The 22,308-nt window shown below is 51.1% G+C and overlaps 2 protein-coding genes across 3 annotated transcripts in view; both read left to right on the top strand.

Moving 5' to 3' along the window:
- PLD3 (phospholipase D family member 3) overlaps positions 1-4,375 on the top strand; it is a 32,492-nt gene extending 28,117 nt beyond the window's left edge. The window contains 2 exon segments of the mRNA XM_079985491.1: positions 927-1,026; positions 1,991-4,375. Coding sequence (XP_079841617.1) covers positions 927-1,026; positions 1,991-2,190 — 300 coding nt within the window. The 3' untranslated portion in view covers positions 2,191-4,375.
- Positions 4,376-6,819: 2,444 nt separating this feature from the next.
- LOC307221245 (uncharacterized protein C19orf47) lies at positions 6,820-20,412 on the top strand. 2 transcript variants are annotated; one of them, XM_079985645.1, is made up of 10 exons: positions 6,820-6,909; positions 7,821-7,883; positions 8,365-8,452; positions 10,569-10,683; positions 12,171-12,252; positions 14,784-14,918; positions 15,161-15,310; positions 16,452-16,522; positions 17,966-18,385; positions 18,864-20,412. In XM_079985645.1, the coding sequence occupies exons 2-10, from the start codon at positions 7,865-7,867 to the stop codon at positions 18,879-18,881; spliced, it is 1,098 nt and encodes a 365-aa protein (XP_079841771.1). In that variant the 5' UTR covers positions 6,820-6,909; positions 7,821-7,864; the 3' UTR covers positions 18,882-20,412. The 2 variants fall into 2 exon arrangements, with proteins under 2 accessions (XP_079841771.1, XP_079841770.1); XM_079985644.1 differs by having other exon boundaries at positions 17,966-20,412.
- Positions 20,413-22,308: the final 1,896 nt, after the last annotated feature.

The following is a 22,308-nucleotide window of genomic DNA, read 5'->3' as shown; positions in this document are numbered from 1 at the left end:
GACACCCCCGATGCCTGGGACGGGGCTCCCCAGCCCTGGAAGACTGGACTCCAGGGCCGTCTTAAGCATATCTGGTGCTGTGGTGCAAAAATCCCTCCAGCGCCCCCCCCCCCCGTTTCCCAGAGTTGTTGACCTTTTCCCAAGCCTCTGTGGGGATCGCTCTATTGGTAAAACCTATTGGTGTTTCACAACTTTCTGACCTTAGCCAGACTTAGCAGAGTAAACGCAGAATCCACGGAAGCAATTGGCGACTTGGCTGCGGACAGGATAGACGAAGCAGGAACCAGGAACTTGTAGTTAGGTGTTTATTATATACAGTGGACTATTTACAGGAACAGAACACGGATCTTTTGCTAGCTCTCTTTGACACGACTCACAACTCCTACACTAAACCACTGAACTCACGACTGCAATAGGTCTTACAGGAAAAAGCAAGGGGTAAGACCTATTGCAGTTGTTAAGAGTCGTCAACAGGCTCATCACAGCTATCTGCCCATCACCCAATCCCACCACCCTTCTGAGTAATACCCCTCCGCACCTTCTCACTATATAGAAGGGTCTGGTGACTTCTGTTTCAGTGTATCTGAAGAAGTGTGCATGCACACGAAAGCTCATACCAAGTACTAACCTAGTTGGTCTTTAAGGTGCTACTGGAAGGAATTTTTTTATTTTTTTATTTTGTTTTGACTATGGCAGACCAACACGGCTACCTATCTGTAACTGGATCTATATTTGTCATAATTCCTCATAGCAATCCCACCTGATCACTACATGCACCAGTAAGCCCAATGGGGAAGACGGCTCTGCCGGGCTCCCTGGAGAGCCATTTCCACTTGCCTCCCAGCTGCCTCCTCTGCATGCCAAGCACCCCCAGCTCTTCCACTCGCACCCCAGTTTTGTCTTTCTTCCCTTCTCCCCTCTGCCAGAGGCTCTTTGTGGTCCCAGCCAATGAGTCGCAGGCCAAGATCCCCTACGCCAGAGTCAACCACAGCAAGTTCATGGTGACGGACAAGGTGGCTTATATTGGTGAGTAGTTTGAGGGACGGGGCCAGTCATAAAGGGGAGGCCAGCTGAGGTAGAAAGCTGGCCGGGGACTAGCAGGGGTGCAAACTGGCCAGCAGTGGGAGAGGGAGAGAAGCAGCCGTAAGGGGGAGAACAGAAGAGACTAAGGGGAGTTTGTTGGAGGCCCATCCCGTCCAGATGCCTTTTGGGGAAACTCGGAAACAGGATCCGAGCCCAATAGCTCTCTCCCCTCTCATAGTTTCCAGTGACTGTTGTTCAGGAGCTCTGCTGCCTCCGACTGGCTAGAAGCCATTGATAACCCTCTCCACCTCCATGAATTTGTCCCCTCCTCTTTTAAAGCCATCCAAGTTGGTGGCCATCTCTGCCTCCTGTGGCAGGGAGTTCCACAGTTTCACTCCGTGCTGCTTGAAGGAGGACTTTTCTGTTATCAATGCTGAATCTCCCAACCTTCAGCTTCAGGGATTGTCCACAAGTTCTATTGTGAGGAAGAAAAAACGTCTCTCTCACCACTTCCTCCCTGCCACGCATATATTTTTTAATAAGCCTTTATCACGTCGCCACTTTCTCGCCTTTTCAGCAAAACTGAAAAGCTCCAAGCGCAGCACCCTTTCCTGCTTCAACCCTTCGATCATTCGGGCAACCCTTTCCTGAACCTTTCCCAACTCTGTAATATCCATTTTGAGACCAGGCGACCAGAACCGTAGATGAGTAGCAGTCGATAGGCTCCTTCTCCAGCACGAATTTGTCTAGCCCGCCTGGTGCAGCACCCTCTTCTCACAGTGGCGGAGCAATTGCTTGTGGGAAACCAGCACGCAGGATTCGAACACAGAGCTCTCCCCCCTTCCTGTGGCTTCCAGCAACTGGGATTCAGAAGCACGGCTGCCTCCCGCCGCGAATGCCATTGTCATCAAGCTTTGTTGCAGAGCGCAGGACTCTTAAGCGTTTATTTTCCCTTCCTTTCTGGCAGGAACATCCAACTGGTCCGGGGACTACTTCCTCCACACGGCGGGGTCCGCCCTGGTGGTGAACCAGAGCCACGTGGGGGCCGGAGAACAGCCCACAGTGCGCGATCAGCTGCAGGCGGTGTTTGAGCGGGACTGGAACTCCAGATACAGCCAGGAACTGAGCTTGCCGGGCCAGTGGGAGCAGCTCTGCGGCACCTACTAGCCAAAGGGACACCCCCCTGCCCGTCCCCAGTTGGAGAGGGGCTGCGAGCGCCAGCCCCCTGTTGGAGGCCGGTGGAGGGGCTTCCCCAGAGGCAGGGGGTCTCCCTGGGGAACCTTGCGGGACCCCTGCTCTCCAGCCGAGTGAGCCAGGAGGTACCCAAGGCCTCCTTGGGGGCAAATGTTTGGGGTAAGAGAAACTCCTGCAAGGGAACAATTCAGCCTGACCGAAGGATGGGGGTGGGTGGGGGGTTTGCCATGCGCAAACGACCAAGTGACGTGCAAAGGGAGCATTTGGCGCATGCAAATTGTGGGTATAAAGTCACTGTTCCGAACTGGGAAGCAAAAGGGTTTTGCGTGGGTGGGAGGATAGATGTAGAGAAGAGGGCGTTTAGCAGTTAGGGGGAAAGGGGACGTGGGTTTAAGGAGGAGAAAACGGAAAAGGCTTCCTGGCCAAAAAGATCCCTCGTGGCGGAATTTCCTCCTCGTATTAAGCAGTAGTGTGGAGAATCGCGAGAGAGGAGATGCCGCAGGCAATGTGCCGCTCAGAAGCTCCCAAGTCGGGTGGGACCTGTCTGAACCTGTGGAGAGCCTCTGCCAGTCAGTGTAGGCTGTGTTGAGCTAGATGGGCCAAGCAGTCCGACTTGGCACTTCCTGTTCTGCCTTGTTTCTCTGCCGTGAATGCCTTTCAGGGAGGCCCACACATACCCAAGCAACTAAACCAGCTTCTGTCGCTGCCGAAATTGCCACTGTCCTTCCTTGACCAGTGGCTCTTAGGCACTAAGCACTCAAAGAGCGCTGGCGATGAGAACCGTAGACTCATAGCGGTGGAAGGGATACCCAAAGGTCCTCTAGACCAACCCCCTGCTGCAGTACAGGGATCCCAACTAAAGGAACCCTGGCAGGTGACGATCCAGTCTCTGCTTAGAAACCTCCGAGGAAGAAGATTCTACCCCCTTCCGGGGGAGACCGCTCCACTGCCCACAACTCTTGCCGTCAGAAAGTTCCTCCTGGTGTTTAGTCATAATAATAATAATAATAACAACTTTTTATTTATATCCTGCCCTCCCCAGCCAAAGCCGGGCTCAGAGCGGCTAACAACAGTAAAAATAGCACAATTTACATAAAATCACAGTCAATTAATTGAAATACAGTCTAAAATCAGTTCAGAATCAAATTAATGGCAACCATTGGACTAGAGTTCTATGAAGATTACAGAAGGAGAGAGGGGGCCAGACTGTGCCTTGGCCAAATGCCTGGTGGAACAGCTCCGTCTTGCAGGCCCTGTGGAAAGATGTCACGTCCCGCAGGGCCCTAGTCTCTTGTGACAGAGCGTTCCACCAGATCGGGGCCACAGCCGAAAAAGCCCTGGCTCTGGTTGAGGCCAGCCTAACCTCCCTGTGGCCCGGGACCTCCAAGATGTTTTTATTTGAAGATCGTAAGGTCCTCCATGGGACATACCAGGAGAGGAGGTCCCATAGGTACGAGGGTCCTAGGCCGTATAGGGCTTTAAAGGTGAAAACCAGCACCTTGAACCTGATCCTGTACTCCACTGGGAGCCAGTGCAGCTGGTATAGCACCGGGTGCATGTGATCCCGCGGTGAGGAGCCTGTAAGGAGTCTCGCAGCGGCATTCTGCACCCGCTGGAGTTTCTGGGTCAATCTCCCTTCTTGTAACCTGAAGCCATGGGTTCGAGTTCTACCCTCCGGAGCAGGAAAAAACCAGCCTGCTTCATCTCCTGTGGCAGCCCACTTTAATCCATCGGGGTCAGCAAAGAGCAGTAAGAAGAGCAGCTACCTCTGTCCTCTTGAACAATGGATCAAGTGCCAAATGCTGAGGTAGGTCATAATCCAGGCTAGAAGCACTGGCAGTTTATAAAGAGAACCTTCCAGGCCCATAGATTCTGGTAGGGATGGACTGATACCATTTTCTCCCAGGTCAAACATTTATTGCCATCAATAAGAAGTGGGGAGTCCTAGAACTGTAGAATTAGAAGGGACCCCTCTAGTCCAACCCCAGACTCCCTGCGCATGATTTCAAGGGCATTATTCTCCCACTGACTCCATAGAGGGATCCATCCTGCACGGGGTCTTGCCATGCGGCTTAGGGACTGTCAACTGGGCAATGGGGCGGTAGCCTGGATTTTTGCTGTCTTCAGACCTTTGGTCAATTAAAGGATAATTTTCCAATTTGCTGTGGTCTCGTGATTGCTGTGTGACCGGCTGGAAGGCAGAGGGCACACACAACTCTGCTGCCGTTGTGCTCATGAAGAAGAAGATCTTTTGCGTGACTTGCTGCAAATGCTTCCTGCGGTAGTAATTTCCCCTACACGGTGGTGCCTCGGGTTAAGTACTTAATTCGTTCCGGAGGTCCGTTCTTAACCTGAAACGGTTCTTAACCTGAAGCACCACTTTAGCTAATGGGGCCTCCTGCTGCTGCCGCGCCGCCAGAGCATGATTTCTGTTCTCATCCTGAAGCAAAGTTCTTAACCCAAGGTACTATTTCTGGGTTAGCAGAGTCTGTAACCTGAAGCGTATGTAACCTGAAGCGTCTGTAACCCGAGGTACTACTGTACTGTATCGCATGGCCAGGGGGAGTTGAGAGAGGTGCTTTCTCCACCTCAACGCCATGCCCTCCTGCCCCTGTTGCAGATAATAATAATAATAGTAATAGTAGTAGTAGTAGTAGTAGTAATAATAATAATAATAATAATAATATATTATTTATACCCTGCCCATCTGGCTGGGCCTCCCCAGCCACTCTTGGCGGCTTCCAACAAAACATTAAAATACAGTGGTCTGTTAAACATTAAAAGCTTCCCTCAACAGGGCTGCCTTCAGATGTCTTCTAAAAGTCTGGTAGTAGTTGTTCTCTTTGACATTTGGTGGGAGGGCATTCCACAGGGCGGGTGCCACTACCAAGAAGGCCCTCTGCCTGGTTCCCTGTAACTTGTCTTCTGGCAGCGAGGGAACCGCCAGAAGGCCCTTGGCGCTGGACCTCAGCATCTGGGCTGAACAATGGGGGTGGAGATGCTCCTTCAGGTATACTGGGCCGAGGCCGTTTAGGGCTTTAAAGGTCAGCACCGACACTTTGAATTGTGCTTGGAAACATATTAGGATGGGAAACGTATTAGATTAGGATGGGGGGGGGGGCTTTAGCTGGTGGTGTACAGTAGTGGTTTGGGGGTCGGATCCTCCTCCTGCAGCCTCCAGTGCCCTAAATTGGAGCCACCGGGTGCTGCAAAGCAAAACTTTGAGGAGGCTCGCTGAAAAGGCAAAGGAACAGGGTGCAAGTCCTGTTCTCTGCAAAATGGAACTTCACGCTCAATGCATGCCTTAAGTCGCTCATCGAATCGCAGAGTCAGAAGGGGTTCCCGGGGGTCATCTAGTCCAACCCCCTGGCGGTGCTGACATTGGAGTGCTTCAAAATCAGCAGATCTAATGGGAAAGCAACACCTGGAGACCTGCACCCGTCGTTGCAGCGCGTGCCTCGTGATCTCTATTGTGCCATCGTAGGATTATTGCCCAACCTTAGAAGGGGCGAGAGGGGGGTTTCTGGAGGGCTGGACCAGGACCTGGCAGACCATGGTTCGAATCCCGGGTTCGAATCCCGGCCAATGACTGCCTTCTCTTGGCCTGAGCTACCCTGCAGGGTTGTTGTTGTGGAAGGGAGGAGGAGGAGGAAGAACCACGGAAGCCCAACTGGCTCTCCTTGGAGGAGGAGGATGCAGATATGCGAAGTCGCCCAGAAGCGGCACCCAAAATAATAATAATAATTAATAATAATGATAATAATAATAATAATACCACTGCTCTGGTGAAGAAGGCTCAGCAGAGAATTTATTTCCTCAGACTTTTAAAGAAGAACAATCTGAGTGAGAAACTGCTGGTGTCCTTCTACCGAGGCTCCATAGAGAGCATTCTCACATACTGTATTTGTGCTTGGTTCTCCAGTTGTACAGCTAGGGAGAAGAAGGTGCTCCAGAAGGTCATAACCACAGCCCAAAGGATTATTGGTCATCCTCTCCCATCTTTGGAAGAACTGTACGGTTCCCGTTGTCTTAGGAAAGCAAACAACATCCTGCAGGATGCATCTCACCCGGGATACAGTCTGTTTGCACTACTGCCTTCTGGCAGGAGATATAGAAACATCAAGTCAAGGACAAATAGACTGAAAAATAGTTTCTATCCAAGAGCTGTGGCCTTTTTGAATGCTGTAACTCGATAGTGTGACCTGGGAGTTTGATGGGTGTGAGTGTGGGTGTGGCTGGAATGTGGTTTGTTTGGTTGTTGTTGCTGTTTTGCTTTTGTTGTTTTTTTTTAAGGGATGACATCCAATTTCGTTGCACTGTGCAATGTTGCACTTGTGTAATGACAATAAAGAATCTATCTATCTATCTATCTATCTAATAATTTATTATTTATACCCCGCCCACCTGTCTGGGTTTCCCCAGCCACTCTGGGCGGCTACCAGCAAAACACTAAAACACAATAACCTATTAAACATTAAAACATTAAAAGCTTCCCTAAAGAAAAGCGAGCAGTGCTTCCCTCCGGCCGCCAGGGGCCGCTGGCGAGCCGCCTCGAGCCCCTCTAGGAGAGGCGGCCGGGCGAGGCTTCCGGTCTCTGTGGCCTCCCGGGCCGGAAGCGAGCGCGAGGAGGGCGGGAGGGAGAGAGACTTCCTCCGCCGGTCGCCCAGGAGCCGAGAGGAGCCTCCGAGGCCGGTGAGGGAGGGGAAGGAGGGAGGGGAGGGACCCCCCCACTCACGACCCCCCCCCACGGAGGGGCGCGAGGTGCGGAGACTTCTCCCCCCCCCCACTCCCCGAGAGTGAAGCTGCGCCCCTTGGAGTTCTCCCCGTCACGTGAGTGGGGGGGGGGGCCGAGTGGGGGAGGCCTCCCCCCCCCGGACCCTCCAGAAGCGCAGTCCGGCCGAGGAGCCAGAAATGGGGCGTCTTCCATGGGGGGCGGGGAGAAGAAGAAGAATCCTCTCGGTCCCCCCCCCCCACCGCGCTGTCTTGAAAGGGCCCTCGAGGAGAGCCCCGTGGGGCGGGGGGCTCCCCTGTCAAGCTGCCTCTTTCCCCGGCCCCTGACTCTCCTGCGCCCCCGTCTCCCCCTGCGACTCCCTGGGGCTGAGGTCCTTTCTCCCCCCCTCCCCCCATAAGATATTTGTTTAGGGGACTTTTTTAATGTTTGACTTTTTATTGTGCTTTTAATTATTTTCTGTTGGGAGCTGCCCAGAGTGGCTGGGGAAACCCAGACAGATGGGCGGGGCACAAATAAATGAATTAATATAAATACAGGCGTGCCTGCCTGGCATGCTCTGGTCCAGGGGGTCACAAAGAGTCGGACACGACTAAATGACTAAACAACTAAACAACAACAACTGTTATTATTTGAGGAGGGTGCCCTGCCCCAGTTGATGGGCATCCCATCAGTTGTGCAGGGAGGGGCTGACCTGTCCCTCCCCCAATATTTTCTTCACGTTGGCACCCCTGGCAGCAGGGCACCGGTGTGGGTTCAAGGCGGCTGTCCTGGTTGTGTGTTGCTGCTGCCTATTCTGGCTCCCTGAGTTGTGCCCTTGGAATGCCGCTGGGCGGCCTCAGTGGCTTAACTTGGGGTGTTGCCTTCCCTGCAGGTCTCCTCCGGCTGACCGGACGTCACTGCCCTTGGCTTGGCACCATGGTGTCTGTCATGATGGGTAAGTTGGCCTCACCCCCCCCTCCCCTTTAACCCCCGGTATGTCTTTGGAAGGGAGCCAGAGCAAAGCCAAACGAAAGAAGGGCTTGAGGGAGGGAGGGAGGGAGGGAAGGGGTAGCGGCAGAAACAGGGAAGCCAGATCCAAGGGCCTCTCCCTTTGTTCTGTGCAAGGCGCCTGGCTGAACCCCAGATGAGTGGCAGCAGCTGCAAATGTGGAGAATGCGAGTCTGAGGCCAGCTGGGAAGAGGCGCTGGAGTGAGGGCTTGGGGGCTGAGACAGAGACCAGGGAGATAAGGGCACAAGAATAGCCTGGTGTATCAGGACAGTGGCTCTTTGGTCCAGCGCTCTGTTTTCATAGCAGCCGACCAGATGCCCATTCTGGGAATCCTACAGGCAGGATCCACACACAAGAGCACTTTCTCCCCTCCTCTCGCTTTGCTCAGGTGCTGGTTGCTTCTGACATAATCTTCTCTGTCTTTCAGCAACGTCAGAGTGGATTCAGTTCTTCAAAGAAGCTGGGATCCCCCCGGGGCCTGCTGTCAACTACGCCGTCATGTTTGTGGATAATAGGTGAGGCTGTTGAGAGATGGAGCCCCTGTGGAACATCTCGCTGTTGTGTTTCCTGTGCTGCTGCTGCAGTCGGGGAGAGTGGGACTTCAGGAGCTCACGTGCAAGGGAATCTGTGATCCCTAGAAAGTGTCTCATCGATCCCACTCTAGGGGAGACCTGCCAGACCTGCCTTCTATATAATGTGGGGTGGGAGGTGGGGATCTGTGTTCAGTGGCAGATGCTAAAGCCACCAGCTGCTTTTTTAAACCTCCCAGCAGACGTGGTCCAAACAAAGGAGTTACATGGCTGAAAGGATCCGTTTGTGGGAGTGTCGTTTAGGTCAGGAACATTGCATCGGCCTGACATATTGGCTTGTTTAAATCTTAAAATACCAAATGGCATGCATTGTGTGGCCCAAGATTATTTTACTTTCTTTTCTTTTTTTTTAAGAATAATTTTTTATTAACCGACCAATCACATCAAATCAAACCAAATTACATAAATTCCAAATTACACAGCCAAATTTTAAATTTTTGTTGGGGGTACCCACATTTCAAGTTCCGAAGGGGATCCAATCAACTTCTTGCTTCTTGCTGCTGTTTTAATGTCCACAAATCTAACCTTATGATGTGCACAGTACTATCCAGTCCTTTCTTATTGTTTTTCCACATCTCTTGTTGTTATTTTCATATATTTTTCCTTTCTCTTTGTGACCTCTGATAGTCTCCAAAAGCTGGTTAGAACAGTTTGTAATCCTGCGTGGATATTATTATTTTTATCCAGTAGCCATATCCAGACGTTTTCCATATAACATCACTTCCATACATCAAAACAGTCTTAGCGTCATTAATCTTCACCAATCTGCCTCCTTTCTCAAAACCTCTGAGGAGATTCACTAGGAATGCAGTCTGAAAACCAAGTCCATTCTTCCTCCCGGCTATAAATCCTTTGGCAAGATGGCGACTCCGAATTAATTGCTGTGCCATTCCAAAAGCTCTTATTGCTTCTCGATCTCCATAAGCATACTTTTGGTTAAAGTTTATCTCCACACAGACCTTAATCATCCTGCTTGGGTCAGTTAAACCAACGATTCTAATGAGGAGGGGTTCTTGTAAATCACATAGAAGGAAAGTAAAAAAGGTCCCCCCCCCATTCAGTCCCGTTGTCAACATACCCAGCCTTTGGTGTATCTTCATCGTAAAATATTCCTGTTTCTCCATCCAGTCGTCTTCTTTCGCAGAGGTCACTTAAATTAGCAGACTTCACTCCCCTTCTTCACTTGAAATATGTGCATTTGCTTCTTTTGTAATTATTTATTCCAAACTGCTGCAGCTAGTGCGCGATCAGAGACAGCGTCCAGGAGAGCTGACGGGGGCATTCTGCCTAGGGCCCTCACCCCCTTCTTTCGAATTAGGGAGTGATTTATGGGCACAGCAGGCAAGGGCAGTGTTCCCCATTTCCTTGGGGCAACAAGGGAGGCTGCCTACTCCCATAACAGCCTCTTAATTACCCCGTGTGGGTCGGAGAGATGGTATTGTTGGCCATCTTCCAATGCGCCCCTAGTGGACCCCCCCAAGATTATTTTTCAAATGTTTCCCTCTCTGAGAAAAACAAAACAATATATCCTTTGTTTCTTGGAACAAAGGCCAAGTATTTTTTAATTCCACTTGTGGTACCACACCCTACAGAATACCACAGGGCATTGACCCTCATACAGGCTTTTCCTCCTATTGCCCTCAAGTTACGGAATGCCTTTCTGTCTCCCATATGTGAAGCAGCAACATCAGTTCCTTCAGGCTTCTTGTGAACATTTATCTTTTCCCCTCGGAATTCCCTTAAGATTGGGCCCTGCTTTCATTTCTTTAAATTCCCCGAATTTTATAAATCTATGTATGGGTGAATGGCGTTGGAGCAAATGGATATCTGAAATGTCATTATTTCTGAAGCCTTGTGAAAAAAAAAAGGCAGATGGCCAGCTCCCCATTGCAGTGGGGAGTTTTTCTGCCCATTCCTTCCAGTGGTGGCTGGAGGAGTTTTCTTGTGCCAGGCTGTTGCACACCCTGTTCGCAGAGTGCTTGTAGATTGCACAGGTGGGGTATGGCACGTGACTCACCACCACAGACCTTGTCCTCTGCAGGATCCAGAAGAACATGCTGATGGACCTCAACAAGGAGATCATGAACGAGCTGGGCATCACGGTCGTTGGAGATATCATTGCCATCCTGAAACATGCCAAAGTCGTGTACAGGCAGGTGGGTTCTCCCAGGAAGCGGCTAACAATTTCTCCCACATGCTTTGCATTAAGTGGCTGTGATATTGGCTTCTAACTGGCTGGTAACCCTCTGGCATTCTGGGTGGGATCTTTGGATATACAACAGTGTTTGGAATTCGCCAGGTGCCAGGCGCATTTTGCACCTAGCTATTGCCCACTTGCACCCAAGTGAAGATGCCCGGGCGCCAGGATGGTGCCTGGTGTCTCCACCACCTGGAGGTGCATGCCTGGGGATCCTTGGGTCTGGACTGTTTTCACACACTAGCACAGGGGTCGGCAAAGTTTTTGTGGCTTGGGCCGGTTCACGGTCCTGCAGACACTGCGGTGAGCCGTAGTGTATGTGCATGCATGCATGCGCAAACGCTGTTTCCGGTGCGGAGGAGGCATGCGCAGCTTCCCATTGGCTGCAGGAGCTTCCTACAGCCAATGGGAAACCGGCCAGTGTTGCGGAAGGCGGTCCCCACGCTGCTTTAGCGCAGTGCACGGGAGCAGACTGAGCGTGCGGTGAGGGTCCATGGGCCAGTTAAAAGACCCCCATAGGCCTCTTGTGGCCCATGGGCCTTAGGTTGCTGGCCCCTGCTCTAGCAGCACATCCTGTAGAATTCTATCCATTATATTTTATTTGCACAATCTAAACGAATTTTGGAAACCAAAAAGTCGTATGGAAAAATACGACTTTTGAGCCGCCTGGCCCCAAAATGGCAACTAGGCAGTCTGCTTTAGCAACTGTAGCCCTGGTTTAAGGAGCCATTTGGCACCTGGCTTGTGTATCTGAGTTTCTAACGTTGGTCTACAAGGTTTTTTTGGTGGAGTGGGATCCAGTAGTAAAACTTCAACCTAGAAGCTTTGGTTGCATGCTAGGGCATTGTCATGAGCAACCAGCGATTGTGTGGGCTACACGATAGCCTTTGCCCAGTGCAGGGGAGAATCCTAGAATTGTAGAGTTGGAAGGGACCCCTAACCCTAACCCTAACCCAGTCCAACCCCTTGCAGGGCAGGGATCACAACTCTAGTATCCCTGACAGGTGGACATCGTTCCACTGTCAAACGGCTCTTGCCATCAGGGGATGTGCAAGGATTTCAGTGCTCTTTGCTGATATCTCTCAGAAAGTGAAGCAAATGACCTGAGCTGCCCAGTGGAGCGTTCAGAGAATGGTAAAAGTCCTGCTTAAGGGTCTGGAAGCCCCATAACACCCTGCATGACTCCCAGGCCAGATCTGTAGGTGAAGACCTGCAATGCTCCACTCCTCTCCTGGCTCCAGCATCCAGGAGTTTAATCTTCTAGTGTGGTGCATATCTCAGACCAGGATAGCTTTCCTCTTCCTTCTACCTTCCTGCAAAGGGGTTCTTTTTTTTGCGGGGGGCATGCCTGAACCTGGTGCATTTGTGGGGAGACCACGCCTTTGCTAGGGGAACCATCTCCATCTGCCCCTCACTATTGCATTGTGGTGTTCCCTCTGTCTCTAGGAAATGTGCAAGGCTGCTACAGAATCGGTGGCTTCCAGCCAGCCCACCCTGCAGTCTGAACTCCGTCGGAATGCCAACAGCGGTGAGTAACACAAGTGGCTGGCTGCAGATGGAGGAGGCGGCCAGGCTCTCCATCTCTCCGCTCTCGGTCTCTGTCTGTCTCTCCCTCCTCCCTCTCCCTGCCAAGGCCCCTGCTCTTCTCACTGTGTGAAGTCGGCTGCTCCTTTCTGACCGCCCCAGGATGCTAATAATGTCTCTTCATATCAAGCAACATCAGCCCCACTGGTCCGGGCAGTGTAGTTCTCCTGGACCTTTCAGTTTGTTCATTGGGTCTTTTGGGTGATGTTGCTCAGACAGGGTAGGTCCTTCCTTGGGTGCCCCTTCCTCCATTCTGTGCGGCTGTGTATTTTGATCATGGCTGTAGCTGGAAGAAGCTCACTGGCTACCCAGGATCAGACCTTTTCGAGTCAGTGTGGTGTAGTGGTTAAGAGTGGTGGACTCGTAATCTGGGGAACCGGGTTCACTTCCCCTCTCCTCCACATGCAGCTGCTGGGTGACCTTGGGCCAGTCACACTTCTTTGAAGTCTCTCAGCCCCACTCACCTCACAGAGTGTTTGTTGTGGGGGAGGAAGGGAAAGGAGAATGTTAGCCGCTTTGAGACTCCTATGGGTAGTGATAAAGCGGGATATCAAATCCAAACTCCTCTTCTTCTTCATCATCTTCTTCTTCTTCTTTTGAGCTACGAAGTTTCCCCTCCCCTTACAGCCAAGCTGCTGTCCTTTCATGTCGAATAAAAACATTTTTGTTCTTTCGCATATTTTCAACAGTTAGCTCTTGCAAGTCCTGTTTTCAATTACATGTTGCTGTTTGCTTTAAATATACGTGCATTATGGAAAGGCATGATAATTTTAAAATAAATAAAAATAACAAATTAAATTAAAATTAAAAAAAATTAGATACCCCCTGCCTTTCCCACCCTCATGTGCCGCTTGCTTCTGCTTCACTGCCTCCTTTTCTTCAATATAATTTTTATTGATTTTCAACACAAATTATAAACAAGACAACATACACACATACACCAACAAAAACACGAGAAAAGGAAAAACAAAGAAAACAACAAAAACAAAAAAGAAAAAAGAAAACACAAACAAATGCATACACATGTTAAATTACCACATTACATTAAAGACTTCCCTCCATCACGGTTTGAGCTCTATCTTAACCTTATCTCCCTGCGGTTTCTTTTTACCATCTTTATCAATACCTCTCAGGCTTTATATTGTACCTACTGTAATTTTAATATTTCCTATATTTTTTTCTATATATGTAAAGAATTTATTCCAATCATTAATAAATTTAGCATTTTTCTGATGCCTGATCTTCTGTGTCATCCTTGCTATGTACTCAAATAGCTTGGATTGCCATTCTCTAATAGTTGGAATATTGGGGGTTTTCCAGTTTTGCGCTAAAAGTAACCTGGCCACAACCGTTGCGTATTGGAACATGGTTTGGTCTTCTCGTCTTATCTCCTCCCCGACCATTCCTAAGAGAAAAGCTTCACTGCCTCCTGATTGCAGCTGAACTGCTCCAGCTGATGGCCTGGCTGCCCTGCAGTGACGTCCCATAATATGTCTGGCTGTGGGCATGGGTCTCACTTTGCAGGAAAAGCTCAGGCAGTGGGAGAGGATTCCATGGCCACCCCTTCCAGGCTAAGCAGTTCCATGGAGGAGAAAGCCTTATCTGAGAGCTCCCCAAATCCTGTTGCAGGGTGTATCTTTTAAACCACCCCTCTGGCATTCCTGCTATTATTGGGCTCTCATTTGCCCCGTCTACATGGGCACTGGGCAAAAAACCTTTCATATGGTGTTGGCGAGGCAGAAACAGCGGCCAGTTTTAAACCCCTCCTAAAGACACGTCTATTTAAGCAGCCGTTCCATATAGCTAAAGCTATGGTTTTCCTAGTAGTGATGTATGGAAGTGAGAGCTGGACCATACAGAAGGCTGATCGCCGAAGAATGGATGCTTTTGAATTCTGGTGCTGGAGGAGACTCTTGAGAGTCCCATGGACTGCAAGAAGATCAAACCTCTCCATTCTTAAGGAAATCAGCCCTGAGTGCTCACTAGAAGGACAGATCCTGAAGCTGAGGCTCCAAGACTTTGGCCACCTCATGAGAAGAGAAGACTCCCTGGAAAAGACCCTGATGTTGGAAAAGATGGAGGGCAGAAGGAGAAGGGGGCGACAGAGGACGAGATAGTTGGACAGTGTTCTCAAAGCTACCAGCATGAGTTTGACCAAACTATGGGAGGCAGTGGAAGACAGGAGTGTCTGGCATGCTCTGGTTCATGGGGTCACGAAGAGTCGGACATAACTAAACGACTAAACAACAACAACCCGAGCTTATAAGATCCATCACACAGCTTCATTATTTCATTATTTATTGATATTTATCTGAATGTTTTGTTGAAGGCTTCTCTGCTTTTACTGATGTGTTTCTTTGTGTTTTTGGTTTTAAATGTTGTATATCCCCCCCCCCCCAACTATCTTTCTGTGTTATATGTAAAACCGCTGAAGGATTTTGGCACATAAAGTGGTGTGTAACTTTGTTCCTGCAGCTGCCACCCGGATGATTGCGAACAGCTTGAGCCGAGACTCCCCACCTTCCACCCCGGTCCGAAGACCTGACACCAGCACCTCCAAAATCTCCATCACGGTCTCCAATAAAATGGCAGCAAAGAATGCCAAAGCAGGTAGGTTTTTTGGAATCTGCAAAATTGAAGCCTTTGGGGAAAGGTAGAGAAAAATCTGTTTCAAAATTTTTCCAGCCCTAGTTCTGCCAGGCATGGCTCTCTGCTCCCCACTAGCGACCAGATTTCCCCCATTGGTATTGCTGTTGGCTCTGAATGCCCATCCTTGAGTTGCCAGCCAGAGGCCTCTGGACTCAAGGCAGGCGTGAGCTGGCCTTTCTCCCATCCTCTTCCTGCTGCCACAGCTCTCTGCAGTCCAGAGGCCGAGAACTCCACGCTCCCAGTGAAGCGCCGCCGCGTCACGGCAGAGATGGAAGGGAAGTACATTGTCCACATGCCCAAGGGAACCACCCCCAGGACCAAGAAGATCCTGGAGCAGCAGCAGGCAGCCAAAGGTACCTGAGCCACTTCCCCTGGGGAGCGGGGCTGAAGGCCGGCCAGCTTCCTTTAAAGCTGGCAAATGGGGGCAGGTCCGTGGCCACCTTAACTCATCCGGAGGAGTACTGTTAATTTTCCACTACGGTGCAAAGGCCCAGCTGGCCTCCACTGCGAGACTGGTGTTGAGTGTCACTGGTCCCATGCTGCGGAACACGCTTCTGGCAGAGATGCGGCAGGCACCCCCGCCTTGAACTTTCTGGAATCTCTTGTAGGCTTCTTTTTATAATGGCCAGCCGGCCTTTGCAGTTGCTTAACATTTCCTTGAATGGCCAGCCATTCACTTTAAGGTATGGCTCTGTGCGGCTTTCAAAGGGTTCTTGTTGTTACTGTACCTTGTGGCCCTGACATTTTGCAAGAGGACAATATTATCGGTACTTAGGCGAATGAAATCAAACCCTGCACTTAAAGAGCAAATTCAGAACCAAGGTGAAACGAATGTGCTGAGTTAAAGCACAGCCCATATAAAAGAGGCAAACTTAAGCAGGTTCAGCCAGCAGCCAAAATTCGTTTTGCTCTCCCAGCCGCCAGCCTGCTGCTGCTGCTACTGCTGCCCAGCCGGCGCTTGTTTTTCTTCTGGTGCTTATGCCTGGCTCTTCCTAATTTTGTTTTTAATTGTGACACTTTGCAAAGTCCAGCTTCCTTGTTCCACATGACTGACGTGCTCTGGCCAGAACTAACACCCCATCACACACACACAGGTGCAGCCGCTTGCGAGATTGCCACTTGGCAAAGGTTTTGCAGTCTTGGGGTGGGGGGTGGGGAAACGCAGGCCTCTGGGGTGCAAAATTGTTTCTTATGCACTGTGGGCAGTGTTTCCTAACCTGCAGGGGCAAGGACTTCTGGTATGGTGTGGCTTCCAGAGACTTGATGCCATCACGCTGGGGAAAGGAGTAGTTGGAAATAGTTTGGGTGCTGCACAGCAGCATTAAAAATATATTATTTAATCTTGTTCACTGCTTCAAAAGCTTTTTTTGGGCGAAACACATACTTATATGCACGCTATGAAATAATCATTTGGCCTCAGTTGCTCCTTTGAAAAGCCCTTCTCTTGTTTTAACTCTGTGTGGCTTCTTTCCACTTCTACCTTGCTATTGACAGGGTTACAGAGAACCTCCGTGTTTGACCGGCTGGGCGCAGAGACCAGCGTGGACACAACCACAGGAGGCAAGGTGAGAGCAAAAGGGTGGGACCTGCTTGCTCCGGGAACTCTTCTTTTGAACCTTCCCCCGCTCCCCTTGCCTCCGGACCCACAAAGGGGGGCCGGTTGGCAAGGCAGAGATTAAACATGTATGGTTGGGGGAGTAGAGGTGGACTTCCACTTCCTGGCCCAGCCAAGGCGTTCAGGGTGGCGCTAGAGCTCTTCTGATGTGGGAGGTGGCACTTTGGTCAGGCGGGGCTGTTGCCACAACCCACTAAGGGAGATAGGTAAAGGTAAAGGGACCCCTGACCATTAGGTCCAGTCGTGGCTGACTCTGGGGTTGTGGCACTCATCTCGCTTTATTGGCTGAGGGAGCCAGTGTACAGCTTCCGGGTCATGTGGCCAGCAGGACTAAGCCGCTTCTGGTGAACCAGAGTAGCGCACGGAAATGCCGTTTAACTTCCCGCCGGAGAGGTACCTATTTATCTACTTGCATGTTGACGTTCTTTCAAACTGCTAGGTTGGCAGGAGCAGGGACTGAGCGACGGGAGCTCACTCCGTTGTGGGGATTTGAACCACCAACCTTCTGATCGGCAAGTCCTAGGCTCTGTGGTTTAACCCACAGCAGCACCCGCATCCCACTAAGGGACTAAGGGAGATAATCACAATGAAATTGGAAAAGCAACAATTGCACATCTATTCGAATTCCATCTGAAACTATATAGTTGAATTAATTCAAAACAAAATGGATGAACTGGATGAGGATACCAGCTTTTCAAACTTTGGTAGTCATTTAGCACATTTAGTAACTGCTTCAACTGTTGAGTAATTTCCTCTTGTGATGGACGGCCTTGACAAAGTGATGCCAGTTTCTCAGGGTCTGGTTTAAAGCCACTTAGCAGGAGTCTTGGACGTGGGTGGCGCTGTGGGTTAAACTACAGAGCCTAGGACTTGTCGATCAGAAGGTCGGCGGTTCGAATCCCTGCAACGGGGTGAGCTCCCATTGCTCAGTCCCTGCTCCTGCCAACCTAGCAGTTCGAAAGCACGTAAAAGTGCAAGTAGATAAATAGGTACCACTCCGGTGGGAAGGTAAACGGCATTTCCGTGCGCTGCTCTGGTTCGCCAGAAGCAGCTTAGTCCTGCTAGCCACATGTCCCGGAAGCTGTACGCCGGCTCCCTCGGCCTATAGAGCGAGATGAGTGCCGCAACCCCAGAGTCGGTCACGACTGGACCTAAAGAGGGGTCCCTTTACCTTTAGCAGGAGTCTTAAATCACTGCCTCCAGAGCTCCTCTGCCCCCCCATGCCTCTTAGTGCCCCCCTGGACAATTCCCCCCTGGACCAGGGGGTGCACTGCCCATCTTGGGAGCCATTTGCAGCTCTTTTGCAGAGCCTAGCAAAGGCCCTGAGGGTGGGGCCCCCAGCCGCTCTGCCGTGCTTTCCACCCCTCATTGAGCCGCTCTGGTGTCTTTGCAGCCCACGGGAGTCTTCAGCCGCCTGGGGGACATGCAGGAGGCCGAGGAGGACAAAGCAGCGGAGAGCGACGATGACAGCTCCGTCTTGCAGTACGCCGGGGTGCTGAAGAAATTCTTCAAGCCCTCCAGGCCCAAGGAGAGCGCCAAGGCCGCCGGGGCGACGGTCAAAGCCAAAGCCACCAGCTCCGAGCCCCAGCTGAAGGCCACAGCCGCCCCTGCCCTCCAGCGGCTCGGGAGCAAGAGCCTGGCGGAAAAGAAGGAGAAGAAGGCCGAGCCGCCCCCGCTGCAAGGCGGCATGGCCAAGAGACTGGGCAAGCGCCCTCTGCCTGCCGAGGCCCAGGACAGCCAGGTCACCAGCTCCAGGAGCAAGCCGGAGTCCGAGTTCCGAGTCACCATCAAGAGAACTTTGGGCAGCGGGAAGGTAAGCAGCACCACAGAGGGCCCCAGCGCCCAGATGGACAACACGGGCACCGTCAGCGTCTTTAAGCGGTTGGGCAGGAAGGCGGTGTGAGCTGGGCCCCCCACCCACCCCGGCGTGCCCTTCACCTGCATGCGTGTGGGTGACCCTCTTTGGACAGCTTGAAGTCGGCCCCCCCTCTCCCCCGTCTGCAACACAAACGGGCTCTTGCGCGGCCTCCGGGCGGAGGACGGCTTCTGTGAAGCTTGGCGTCGGTTCTCCCAGCTGTTTCCACAGGTCTGTGGGGCAGGAGCGGAACTGGGAGGGGGTCTTGCGTGGCTGCATGGCCCACCTCAAGGCAGCGGCTTGCCAGTGCTGGAGGCGGCACCCACCCAACGGAGTATTGCTGGGGTCGGGGTGAGGGCTCCCAGTGGGCGCGAGAGGTCATGTTGCACTGAACCCTCCTTTCTCTGTCTCTGTCTCTGTTATTTCCCCTCTGCAGGTCCTTGCTCTCTCCTAGGAAGTAGGTGCCTTGAGGGCCCCGTAAAAGAGCTTGCAAGAGGCAGTAGATCCCTTTCCCCACCCCCACCCCACCCTTTCTTTTCCGTCTTTTCCAAGCGTTTACCTGCCACTTTCCTGCATCTTAGGAACGGCAACTGAACAGCTGGCCAGAAATTTCCTCTTGCTGGACACTGGGATTGCGCAGTCAGCCAGCGGGGTCCCAGTGCTGAGTTTTGCCTCCTGCCGGGAGGAGGAGGAAAATTCTGGCCGGCTCCTCTTTGGGTTCCATCTCTCCTCTGAGCAGGAGAGGAATTTCTCCTGGCCTGGCCTGGCTGTGGCATGTGTGACGAGGTTCTTGTGGGGGCAGGAGATGGTTTCATGTGTCAAGAGTCCCAAACTGGGCTGGCTCTCCTGCCCAAGCCTCCTGAAGCAGCACTGCTCAGCTGGGAAAGGGGAAGAGAGGGCTAGGTCTCCTTTCCAGAGTCAGGCCTCGTTGAGCCAAATCAGATGCACGATCTGGACCCTAGCTAAATCTGAAGTCAGACTCCGGTGAGAATTGCAGTGGACTTGGTTTTTCCATGCTCTGCTTCTCCATCAACCCCGATGGGCACCCGCATTGCTGTGTTGGATGGAGGGCAGCATCCAGGGCAGCCATATGCTGCCTCACCTGCCCTGCAGCTTCCTTGTGAGCCTGGTTCCCCCTTTCAGAGGCACCTGCCCTACAGCAGCAGGAGGGGCACTGATGCCAGGCCTGTTTCGCACAGAGAGATGGTGGTATGCAAGCCACCTGCCATCTCTCTCTCTCCTCTGGGTTCCTGCTGCTCTTGGTCTCTGCTAGAGCCCCACGCCTGAGTTTCATAGGATGCTGCCCACGCCAGCTGGCCTCCCCACTATATTTGGAAAATGAAAACAGGCCATTGGGATTTGGTACGCCCGAGAGTCTTGGGCAATGGCAGTAGAGATGGAAATGCTTGAGGGCCCTCCTGGGCGGAGGGTGACCTGCGAGGTAGCCCAGGCCACTCTTGCACTTGACCGAAAACTCTGTATCCCAGCATGCACTGCCAGTTGGAGTATCCCTTGTGTTGGCTTCTGATTGGCACGGAACCCAGAGACGCTTCCTGTGCTCTGAGGTGCCTTCTGTGTCCCCAGCTGCCCTAGAGAGAATTATGTGACCTGCACGATTTAGGGGATGTGGTGCTCCCCCATGCACCTGTTATCAGTTAAGGCAGCAGCTGTGTGGGATTTCTAATGGTTTAAATGAATTTTTATTGATTAAATTAGGGAGGGGGGAGCTAGAAGAGCTGTGGTGTAATGGTTGATAGTTTTGGTTTTTTAAAAAGAGACTTTTTTTTGTAAACACGAGTTAATGTGCAATTTGGATGTATCCTTGCATTTGGCTGTCAGTTGCCCAAAAGTGCAGGGGGGAGGGTGGCAAGGTTCTCAGTGCTGTTGTCAGAGCCTGCCAGGTGTGTTCCTGCACTCCCCACACCCCGCCGCCCAGGTAGGGGAATAAAGGAATGTTCTCTTGCAATAAAAAGAGTCTTTTCTTAGCTTGCTTCAGCTGCAGCATCTCTTTGGGAAGCCCCCTCTCAAAGGGGACACGTAGAGACACATAAGAAGAGCTTGCTGGATCAGCCCACAGGGCCAAACCTCATCCAGCATCCAATGGTTTTCCTGCTGGAAGTCTTGCCACTGGGGTGTTTGTGTGTGTACACACAGGTCTTGCAGGAGAGGCCTTTGGCCTGTAATTCCAGCTATCCACAGGGAATGCGGAGGAGGGGAAAGCCCTAATCAGTGGAGAGATATTGCTTGTTCTGATATTATCTTCATTTTTTTATTCATTTAATACAAATTAAATATTGCCTGATTGTTAAAAGAAAATAAAGAATTGTTAAAAGAAAGGAACCCTCAAAGCAGCTTACAAAAAGAATAAAACAATAAAATGGTAAGTAAAACTTCAGTAGGAGAGTAAGCAAGCACAAAGCATTGGGGTTGGGGGGGAATGACCCTGTCGGATACAACCTCCTTTCTTTTTTTAGGAGGACCTATCTTTCTTGCAGGGACGCGGGTGGCACTGTGGGTTAAACCACAGAGCCTAGGACTTGCCAATCAGAAGGTCAGCGGTTTGAATCCCCGCGATGGGGTGAGCTCCCGTTGCTCGGTCCCTGCTCCTGCCAACCTAGCAGTTCGAAAGCACGTCAAAGTGCAAGTAGATAAATAGGTCCCGCTCCGGAGGGAAGGTAAACGGCGTTTCCGTGCGCTGCTCTGGTTCGCCAGAAGCGACTTAGTCATGCTGGCTACATGACCCGGAAGCTGTACGCCGGCTCCCTCGGCCAATAAAGCGAGGTGAGCGCCGCAACCCCAGAGTTGGCCACGACTGGACCTAACGGTCGGGGTCCCTTTATCTTCATCTTTCTTGCAGAATCATTCCTCACCTGCTTCCTCCTCAGGCCCCAAGCACAAAAATGCCATGTAGAAAAGAAGGGAAGGTAATAAGACACACACACCCAGTGCCATTTAGAAGCAGCTGTGAGTCCATGGTTGTAGGGACACAGCAGCATTATGAAGAACAGGGGACGCCTGTCCTGTTTCGCCCCCTGAGATGACCAGGGAATGTGCAGCCTCCTGCCTGCCCCCTATCCAACATCCAGAACACCCCCATCTCCCTGAAATGGGTATTGTGGTGGAAGCAGTGAGGAGAGAAGCCCACTGCTGGTTACGTTGCCGTCTAAGGTGGCTGCTTCACCCCGCCAGCTGTGCTGGAGGGGCAGCCCCCTTGCTGAAGGGTCAGCCAGGCTTGGCATGGTCACCTACACAATGGGAATATAAGAGCTTAGGAAGAGCCTGCTGGATCAGGCCAAAGGACTCCCGTCTAGTCCAGCATCCTGTTCTCACAGTGGCCAACCAGATGCCTGTCATGGGAAGCTCACAGACAGGACCTGAGCACAAGAGCCCTCTCTTCTGTTGTGGCTTCCAGCAATTTGAACTCAGAATCAATTGAGGCCCTTCTCTAGGCGGCCCTGAGCTCCTGGGAAAGCAGCCGGGATAGGTACACAACACACCCCTTTTTCCTTTTTCCTTTTTTTTTTTTTTAATTAGAAAAGATCTTTATTGAACAGATTTTAAAAACCACATACAAAAATATAACAGGGCTAATAACAAGCATATAACAAGCATATAAAAAGAAACAAACACCAGTAAAAAAGGAAGAAAAAAGAAAAAAAAAAGAAAAAAGAAAAAAAAAAAGAGTAAGAAAAATACAAAAGACTTACAAACTTACAGACCTACAAACAATAAACCTCCGTCCATCTCGGTTTTGGGTTACCTTATCTTATACACTTTCTGCAGTTATTAATACCATCATACTAAAACATAGTAGGTATTAGATACCGTCTGCTGTTAAATTATTAATTCCAAAATTAACCTCCATATAACTTGTAAATTTG

The sequence above is a fragment of the Podarcis cretensis genome (assembly GCF_951804945.1).
Source record: "Podarcis cretensis genome assembly, chromosome: 8".
Lineage (NCBI taxonomy): Eukaryota > Metazoa > Chordata > Lepidosauria > Squamata > Lacertidae > Podarcis > Podarcis cretensis.
The sequence above is the reverse complement of the archived record's forward strand: the minus strand, read 5'-3'. Positions and strand labels throughout refer to the sequence as shown.

What these genes read in the sequence shown, in the direction of transcription:
- LOC307221245 (XM_079985644.1), top strand. An exon ending in CCAAAGTCGTGTACAGGCAG is followed by an intron (nt 10,684 to 12,170) that starts GTGGGTTCTCCC and finishes CTCTGTCTCTAG; the next exon opens with GAAATGTGCAAGGCTGCTAC. An exon ending in CCGTCGGAATGCCAACAGCG is followed by an intron (nt 12,253 to 14,783) that starts GTGAGTAACACA and finishes TTGTTCCTGCAG; the next exon opens with CTGCCACCCGGATGATTGCG.